The following is a 9,294-nucleotide window of genomic DNA, read 5'->3' on the forward strand; positions in this document are numbered from 1 at the left end:
GAACTAAATCCATTAAACCATGTTAATCCCTCTTCCTTTCAAAACTTAAGAATCAAAGTATTATGTTTTATACAATTTTCAACATCTTTGCCATTTTAATTTTACATAAAAAAATTCAAATTTAATCCAACTTAAAAAAATTTGCATTTTTTAAAGCATTTTTAACTTAAATTTATTATAAACATTTAATGATATTGATTAAAAATAAAAAGTATATATATAATTTTATGTAAAATAAAAATATAAAGAAAAAATGGCATGATTATATTAATTAAACAAATTAAGAATCTAAATGCAAGTAGTATAAGATTATTTAAAACTTATTTCATAAAAGAAAAGGTGTACATCAAGTTACTCCAAGAATAACTCTTGATTGAGTTATTACACTCAATAACTTACAGTAACATTGAATTTTAATGATAGAATCATTAAATTAAATGTTCTTATTAGACTCCATTCTTATATAGGGAATAGACCAAAATGTGTAAATCTATTGTGCCTTACTTAATCTTTATTATGAAAATCCACTTCAACAAATAGAGAGAGAACCTAAGAGAGAAAATTGGTGTGCAATTTGCATACTCACCAAACAGTAATTTTTTAATTGCATCCAAATTAAGATTAATTCATCATTGAATTGAACTAATTTTTAAACAAAAAGTTTACTAGAAGTGATTATTTGTCTTCAACATTTGGATCATCTAGAAGGTCTAGAGTGAGAAAAAAATGACCAGTATCACCAACTTTGTTTTAGAGGTGTTTCATCTCATTTCATTATTGTTTTATTTGTTTGGCTAATTATGTGCACTATTTATACACTTGTGAGAACTTTTTTTGTACTATTTATTGATCACAATGAAACTATTTTTTAAGTTTAGACGACTTACAAATTTTACCATTTATTATAGAGTTTTTCACATTAAAAATTTATATTTGCATTTATGATTTTTATTTTTCTCTTTTTCTGTTTGTGTTTGTGTTTCTCACTGATTCTTTCAAGTTGGGAGAGATTATTTTTGTTTCTTATTACTATATTATTAAGTTGTTACTACGTTGTGTTGGATTTTCTCTCATCACTTGACAGACCTATATAAATGAGTGATTCATAAATTTTCAATGTCGAACTTTAAAATTTGAATTAAAGTTATTTAAATAATTAAATTTAATCTGAAAGTTGGAAACTGTTTATGCAATTAAACAAGTAATAGATAATAGACGAATCATAGTCTATTAATAATTCCGTGCAGCTTACTTGAATTAGACCATGCCGGTAATGGTTGAAGGAGCTTCTCAATTTGGGGACAATCATTTTCTAATAATTCTGGTAATCTGGTTATGTTCCGAGTTATTATTGTTGTACCATGAAATTTGATAAGTGGGTCACTTTCTAGCAAGACTTTCCGAGCCAAAAGCCCAATTATCAAATCAAGTCTCAAGTCCCGTTAGCACCCACCAAAGCTAACCAACAAATACAATCACATCCTGATTTTATGCAAAGGTTCGGTTTTAGTCATTTAACCAAACATTTATACCATTCTCATCGAAGCTTCTTTTTTAATCCCCGTATTCTAGGCCAAACATTGTCGTGTCTATTATGATTGATAATCGGCTAAAGTTCATGTCAAATGTTAAATCACTTGTGTAAGTACAATTGAAATTATGAAACATTGACATCACTGACAATCAAAAAGTTACAGAAACCACATTGACATCACTGACAATCAAGAATCAAAAATGTTACTGAAGAACTTTGCTTTTCCCTTTTCTTTATTTATGATAAAACAGTAATAAAGTTTAAATTTGAAGTCTCGTGCAAATTATTTAAACTTCTCACAATAGACTGAATTTAATTAGTATTTTAGTTATTTAAATAGTTTTTCTCATATGTGAGTGTCAATGTGATTTCATTTTTCTGGAGGAACAATTGAACTTTCATTATATCTGCATCACTTCAAATTTTATATCAATGTTCAAAAAGTTCTGAATAAAAATTGCTGATTTGAATAGGAAACTTAATTTTCTATAAACAAGGTACTCGATTCAAAATTTTGTCAATGAAAAATTGATATTAGGAAAAAGAAAAGCTTTATTTTTCATAAATAAATCTATCCCACTCAACTTAAAATTAATAGTTTCCAAATACTGAGGGATTTAGACTTGAATTAATCAAAACCCAATGCTGCAAATTACTTGAAATAATTAATATAGAACCATTTATGAGTATAGAAAATCTAAAATGAATATTTTTTAATAATCGTAAAATATTTTTCATAAAATTCAATTAAATTAAGTTCATTCTGCCGGCAATAAATTATTTTTCATGTTCATTTAGAGATGGCTACTTGGTTACATTTAATACCCAAAACGATTATGGGGTTTAAATCAAACATTTAAGGTTTTGAAAATAATTTTGGAGATTTGAAATTAATTTTAACATGCGACTGTAATATTGGTGGAAATTAGCCCGGCAAAAATCAGTAAATACTTTTTTTACGGAAAAATCAGCGAATATTTCACATTAAAAACATGCTAACCTAAAAAAAATACTAAATGAATTGTATAGGTACACAAAAAAAATGAACTCTATAATACATTATTCATTTTGGTAGTGTCTCTTTAAAATCGATTAGAATATAGATTGAATAAAAAATTTAGGGTAGAAGCACGTGGAACGAGAAACAGGTCAAGCAACTATTCAAATGGACGAGTAAATATTAAAAAAAAAAAATCAAATAAAAGTATCACTATCTAAGTATGGCCTTGAAATATGAAGTTATTTGTTTGATCAATATTTAAAAGTTAAAAGAAAAGGACAATTTTGTCGTCTTGGAACAGATTTATTTTTGGGTCCAAGTGACAACCTAATTAATGTGAGGTCCAAGAGTTTGGGTCTGAAGGTCCACCAGGGGTCCAGGGCCACTTGGCATGGCTGAAACCCACTATTGCTTCTTCGTTGGATATTTAATATAATTTGCTGGAACACGGTTACGGTTGGCTCGCTTCTCTCCAGAAACTTAGAAGGAAGACCATCAAAACAGTAATAATTGAAAATACACATACAATAGAACAAGGTTTTGATGAGATGATTATTATAGATGTATTGAAATAGCATTCCATGCCCTCGATTCGGTGATGGTCTACAGATTTTATTTTAAAAAATGTTGGACTTTGCCAAATACAAATTGTCCAAGTATTGGGAAGAATCTAAAATATTGTTTAATGGACGTTTCTTCTTAGGCGAGCAGGATTAGTAAAAATATAAAAACAGGAGAATGTGTAAAGAAAAAATATGAATGATAGAAAACTGGAAATAGAAAGAATAAATTTCTGTATTATCATCTAATTACAAATATATATGATAAATTTATTGACTTTTATAATAATTATTTAAAATTATATATAAAATATTTTTTAATTAATTAACCTATGAACTTTTACATTGATAATACATGTTCATTACACTCTAATAAAAAATCAAAATAACTTAAACAGATGTTTTGATTTTTTATTTTAAAAACTAAAGACAGATTTTAGTCTTGAAAAAACAATTGTCAAAAAATGCCCTTTTAAAAAAAGAGTTTTCGCAACAGGAAAAAAATATGCAAATTTTGTTTTTCTTCCATGCAGCATATAACTATGCCGGAACAGGTTACAAAATTTTTTTATCCCTAAGAATTACTAGCAGTTAACAGTATTTTGAGTTTAGAAAACTGACAGTTTACCTCAGTCAAAGGCCTATGAACTACGAAGAATCTCCATCAAAAGGTATACCAAGATATCACCCCCCCCCCCCCCCCTCCCCAAAATTATTTTACCTGTGTTTGCATTATGAAATGCTATTAGTTAAAGATAGACGACACACGCACACTAATGCTAGAAAAGCTACTGTAGTCGAGCATAAAAGTCGACAAAGACCTTGATAGTCCAACTTTTGGTTCAGCCAGACTAAACTGCCATTTATACACACAATCTTTCACACATTGAACCAGATAACCAAGATTTTGACAAAATAAGACGAGTGAAATCAAACAGATTAATCAGAGGTTTGAAGGTTGTAATGTCAAACTAAACAAGTACTAACAAGAGGGGGAAAAAAGGAAAAAAGAAAAAAAAAGTCAAGCAAGCTATTCAGCTTTTCAAAACCAGGGTTTTGACAAGCGAGGAACAGGCTTCAAACGAGCACCGGATTCCACATTGGTAAAACATCAGATTGAAGCCAAAAAATGTTTCACAGTGAACACGCGGATATCTTTTCCCAACTGAAAGATATCAGGCCAGCCAAAACTGAAATCCAAGGTCTCGTAGGAAATCTGGGATATAGAGCTCTAGAGACTGTGATGTAGAGGACACCGATAACAGTTGAAATAAGGATAAATTAGATTCTCAATTAGAAAAGAAGTATAACATGCCGATAAAGAGCATAAAATATATTTACTTATATATGGATCATAGCTCGGAATTGGGGAATATATGCATAAAACATTCCTTGAATAATCATACCTTGTGTCATTCCGGCTTTAATGTGGCCATGTTCATCCAAGAGCCATTTGGACCTTGTGCTAATTGATCATTGCTGAGCATTGATGCACTAGCCACAAAGCAATGATAACTTTCACGTGTAAGCTTACAACCATAAAAGGAAAAACATGTTCACTTAACTTGTAAAGTTGTACATGCATAAGTACTGGAACATCATTGTTCAAAGCAGCCATAGCAGGTACTAGATGAACTGAAAGAATAATCTAACTGATAAATAAATATCAAATTGCAAACTAGCATGAAGTTTTGCTATTAGTTTGGATTTAAGCGAAAACTTTCCATAGGTAGGTAATCCACATCAGAAATTAAAGCCTTTTCTGGCTGCAATGTCTACTGCGGTTGTGCTGATTGGTCCTGGGGTTTTCTGTTAAAATTTTATGTCTGAGAAACTGATGCTTCTTTAAACATTGTAACAGCTTAATTATGTTACTATTAGTTAATATGTGTGATCATCAACTGTTCTACCCTCTAGTTATAATTACATTAACATCCAAAGTTGTACAGTCAACATTTTAACCATTATCTGGGCTTTGACATGTAAACATCCTCTGTATTTGTGCATGCACATGAAGAAAATAGCAGTGATCATTTCATTTATAACAAATTGATAGTGATCCATGCATCAGCATGCAAAAGATATCACAATTGAATAAGCTAAGGTGAAAGTTATCCATTACACATTCACATATCAGGTCACCCCATGGTAGCCACAAGACTCTTAGCAGGAATCCCTCCGTAAAACAGATATCTGAGGCTCAAAGGTGGCCTGAAATGGAAGAATGCGAGAACTCCACAAGCCTACGGAAGTGTTGGCTTATCAAGAGCCACACTAGAAAAGCCATCCCTTGTCTAGAGCAAGAGAAAATCTGTAGACATCTGGAAGCAACACCCTATGTGCCTCCTTCTCAGCCCTGGAAAATGCAGGGGAAGCATTACTAGTATCTGCAAATGACTTTGTTTATACTTCCAAATTATGGACAACAGAGACAAGTATTACAAAAGGTATGTCTCCTATATGACATTGGTTGTATGGTTATATGTACCAAATTTAGAAAGCAAACAAAAGCTTCTTTGTTGGTTCTAATTAAAGAGCTGTTGTTGAATGAATGCAAAACAATCTTTTAAACTCAGCACAAAATATCAAGAAATTATGCAAACATAAGTCCCATAAAGCATGTTAGTCATTGAGCCTTGATATAAACCAGCATTTTAGTATGCCACTTAATTTCAAATCTCAGAAGTCAGATCATGTCTTCCAAGTGTCTTCAAAAATCTAGAATGTAACTAAAGTTCCAGAAAGATCCTAGTGTATTATATCTACCAGAACAAGTCCAACGGGAATTAAGAGGATATATCATAGATGAACAGATTAACAATAGATCAGAAATGATCACTTATTCATGAAGTTTTAGCATATACATTCACATCAAACTATATCACTAAGTCATAAAACATAAATGAAGGACTGAAACATTTCATCTTTCTTCTTACAGTTGAATGAGCCTGAGATCAAACTTGCTATGAAACTATCCTAGGGAAAAAGTATTAAATTGAAGAGAGAAAAAATTCCTGTCATCTGAAAGGAATGCTGTTTTCAGAAGAAATCAAGTTTCTTAACTCCATTAAGTGTTCGTCGTTTGATATGTGGAGTGAAAGACGGAGGTTTGTCATTAATGCTTCCTGTTCCCAACTTAAGGGTCCTGATGCATGCAATGCCTCAATTGTACTACGATAGGCATGCAACTCTAACCTATGAATCTCTGCTGCCAATTCCTCTTGTGTAGGAGGGGAACAATTCCCTTCCTCGCAACCCCTTTGGCAGACAGACTCGGCATCACTAAATGAACTGTCTACATCTTCAAAAGGACCTGCAGATACAGGAAATTGCAATTTATAGGAATTCCTGCTAGTGATACTACAACTACCAACAGAGCATGTAATACTATCAGCATGATTTGATTCTAAGTTTTCTCCAAATGGACAACCCACAGTGCCAGTTTGTTTCCTCCTCTCTATGTCCATCATATTAGAAATCCCAGTTTTTCTGTTGCTTACAGAACCAGGTACACATTCTTCAGCGAGCACATCTCTTGGAAAACCGACACCCTGTACCTGTTTGAGTGGTGTGAGAGTATTTCTAACTCTTGCTCTGTGACATCTGCCATCATTCTCAAGTGCTCTAAACTTTGGGGGAGGTTCAGCATATGCTTCAACTTGAGAATAGGTTCCACGTTTCATTGTTTTAAAAGAAACAATTTGGGATTCCAGAATGCTCGGATTTTTCTTTTCAGGATGATAGTAAGTGGAACCTGACAGTTTGGCCTTTGTAGCTGTCTTCTGAAGTTGGGCACTAGAACGTTTTCTATTCTCACAGCTGGCAGAACCCTGGAGATGGAGAAGAATAAATAACTATTCAACCATAAAACAGCATAGGATCCGGAAGAAAAAAAATAGTACAAAGAAAAACTCATGGAAGCTAATTAATAAAAAATATAAAAGAAGGAAAATTGAACAAAATATGAGAGTAAGAAAATGGCAATATTGAAAGTAAGAAAAACAACCTAAGCAGACCCCCAATTTTTTTAATTTTGATTAGTTAGTTTTAGCAAACAGGATATGCTGCATAAATGGTATTTCAAAAGCTCAATCAAAAGTTAAAACCAACTCAACAGATGATGTGTAACAATATTGACATCAGTACAGCCAATGGCACTTGGCAATTGCTAAGGAAGATGAAGAAGAAAAGATTCAAAGGCAAAATAAAGTTACCTTTCCAACTATAATCCACTTGTCATCTTGCCAAGACTGTCTCACCCGAACGTCAAATTTGCTCACTTGAAATTCCAAAGAAGATCCAAGCAGCCTGACCAAAATGTAGTTTTTCCCCAAAACCTTCAAAATGGTAGCCATCTTCCATGAGAAGTTCTGGAAGACCTCTAAAACATCACCTGGGCTCCAATTCTCTGTGAGCTCAAGTGCAGGCGGACATGGCCTTATGTCTTTCCTGGACACCCGCTCCACAATTGCCTCACCAGCATCAGCTTCATATCCATCATATTTCACAGTATAGTGGTGGCCATTACCACAAATGATCTCTGCACATAGCCATGAGCCACAAGGCACCTCAACTTTGCTCAACACTTCCACCTTATTCCCTTTCTTAAACCTCATAATTGCTCTAAAATTTCAACCCCGAACACCTGTTCAATAACAAAAATCAAAATAAGAAACAGGACAAAAATCAAAATAACATAGCTGTCAGCTGCTCAGAATCGGAAAATAATAGGAAAAAGATTGAACGCAACCCATTATCAACATGTAGAAGCCACGGAATGGATGGTGATAGCAATCAATAAACAGACATATAGCATATAAACAAAAGAGAAGCCGGATAACAGGTTATAGAAATAACAAAAAAATAATTATTCCGAAACTCTTGCATTGAATTAATTTAGATCTTGACTTTAAAACCCAGAAAAACGACTAGTTTTGAGGCAATCATAAAGTGGAAAATTTTGATAAGACAAAAAAAAAAAAAAGCAGAGGCCAAACAAAACTAAACACAGAGCTCGTTGCAAGTTTATGTTCAAATAGACAACGATACATAACAGTAAAATTTAAAACAAAAACGCAACGACACACACGCGGAGAGAGAAACAGAGCAATCAGTCATGAGAAAGTCCAATGATCAGAAGTAGAACAAATGCCGTTACACCGATTTGAATGCTAAAGCCGATCGAGTGTGCTTTACGCCAGTGATTTGCTGAGTTTCAAGGTTCTTTCTTTTTGTTATTCTGGTTCCTCTTTTTTCCGCTAATTTTTATTTATTTTGGTGAAGAAAATTATAAGAAAAATAAAAAAATAAAAACCTCATTAATACTAAATCAGGTAATAGCAGAAGCGGAGAGGAGAATTCTGATTCTGTTTCCTTTCCTCCTGCGTTTCCTCAGCAACAAAAACAAGAGCAAAAGAAACAACAACAACAACAAATCGTACAGAAATTGGAAATTGAAAGCTCATTGAGAAAATTAAAAAAAAAATCCATTAATGATGAATGATGAAGAGAGAAAGTGAATTAGTAGATGAAACGGGAGGAGGAAATTGTGAAAAGGGAAGAGAAGAAAATTCACTGACCTTGTTCCGATTCAGAAGACGATCTTTTCGTCTCTGTGATTTTCACTCTCTCCTTGTTATTGTGATTGCGGTTGTTGTAGAATTTTTCCCTTTTGTTTTTATTTGTAAAATTATCATATTCATTGTGTGTTGCCTATAAATTAAATGGATTTAATTTAATTTATTTTTAAATAAGGAAGCTTAATGTACGAAGCTCAATTTTCATTGCCAAGCTGCCAAACTGCCCAAGAATAGCTTGTTGGGTTGGGAATTAACTGTTACATCTTATTCTAACACATTCCTTCTCTCATGCCTCATACCTCATACCTCATACCTCATGCATCCTTTCTCTCTTCCTCAATTTCTTTTTTTATTTCCATCAATTTTTATCCCCTTTTTCAATTTTCAATTTATCAATGCACATTTTTCAGCCATAAAACACTATATACACTTCACCATACCCATCTTATTTCACTCTTACTTCTCTATCTTTTTTATCTTCCAAATAATTATCTTTAACTATATTTCTTAAAGATAATTTTTCTATACTCTTTTACTTTTATTTTTTAAACCATTTTTTTATCTCTTTCAATAAATTATTTTATTTTTAAATTACAATGTAATTAATATATTTAAAATACT

At 32.3% G+C, this 9,294-nt stretch overlaps 1 protein-coding gene across 7 annotated transcripts; it reads right to left on the reverse strand.

Moving 5' to 3' along the window:
- Positions 1–4,019: 4,019 nt before the first annotated feature.
- LOC109812122 (Plant Tudor-like RNA-binding protein) lies at positions 4,020–8,998 on the reverse strand. Of its 7 annotated transcripts, none has more exons than XM_020376003.3 (6): positions 8,674–8,998; positions 7,309–7,739; positions 6,290–6,924; positions 5,217–5,450; positions 4,501–4,588; positions 4,020–4,332 (listed from the first exon to the last, which is right to left on the reverse strand). In XM_020376003.3, exons 2-4 carry the CDS (start codon positions 7,708–7,710, stop codon positions 5,369–5,371), a joined length of 1,119 nt encoding a protein of 372 aa, XP_020231592.1. In that variant the 5' UTR covers positions 7,711–7,739; positions 8,674–8,998; the 3' UTR covers positions 4,020–4,332; positions 4,501–4,588; positions 5,217–5,368. The 7 variants fall into 7 exon arrangements, with proteins under 7 accessions (XP_020231592.1, XP_029129972.1, XP_082931734.1 ...); XM_029274139.2 differs by having other exon boundaries at positions 4,501–4,623; XM_083075608.1 differs by having other exon boundaries at positions 4,501–5,450; positions 6,290–6,407; positions 6,529–6,924; positions 8,674–8,994.
- Between the last annotated feature and the right edge of the window lie 296 nt (positions 8,999–9,294).

The sequence above is a fragment of the Cajanus cajan genome, chromosome 5 (genome assembly GCF_000230855.2).
Source record: "Cajanus cajan strain Asha chromosome 5, NIPB_CcT2T_4, whole genome shotgun sequence".
Taxonomy (NCBI): Eukaryota; Viridiplantae; Streptophyta; class Magnoliopsida; order Fabales; family Fabaceae; genus Cajanus; species Cajanus cajan.

Coding starts and splice junctions, on each gene's coding strand:
- LOC109812122 (XM_020376000.3), bottom strand. CDS start 7,710: ATGAGGTTTAAGAAAGGGAATAAGGTGGAAGTGTTGAGCAAAGTTGAG. Junction 6,925..7,308: donor AGTGGATTATAGTTGGAAAG/GTAACTTTATTT, acceptor CTCCATCTCCAG/GGTTCTGCCAGCTGTGAGAA.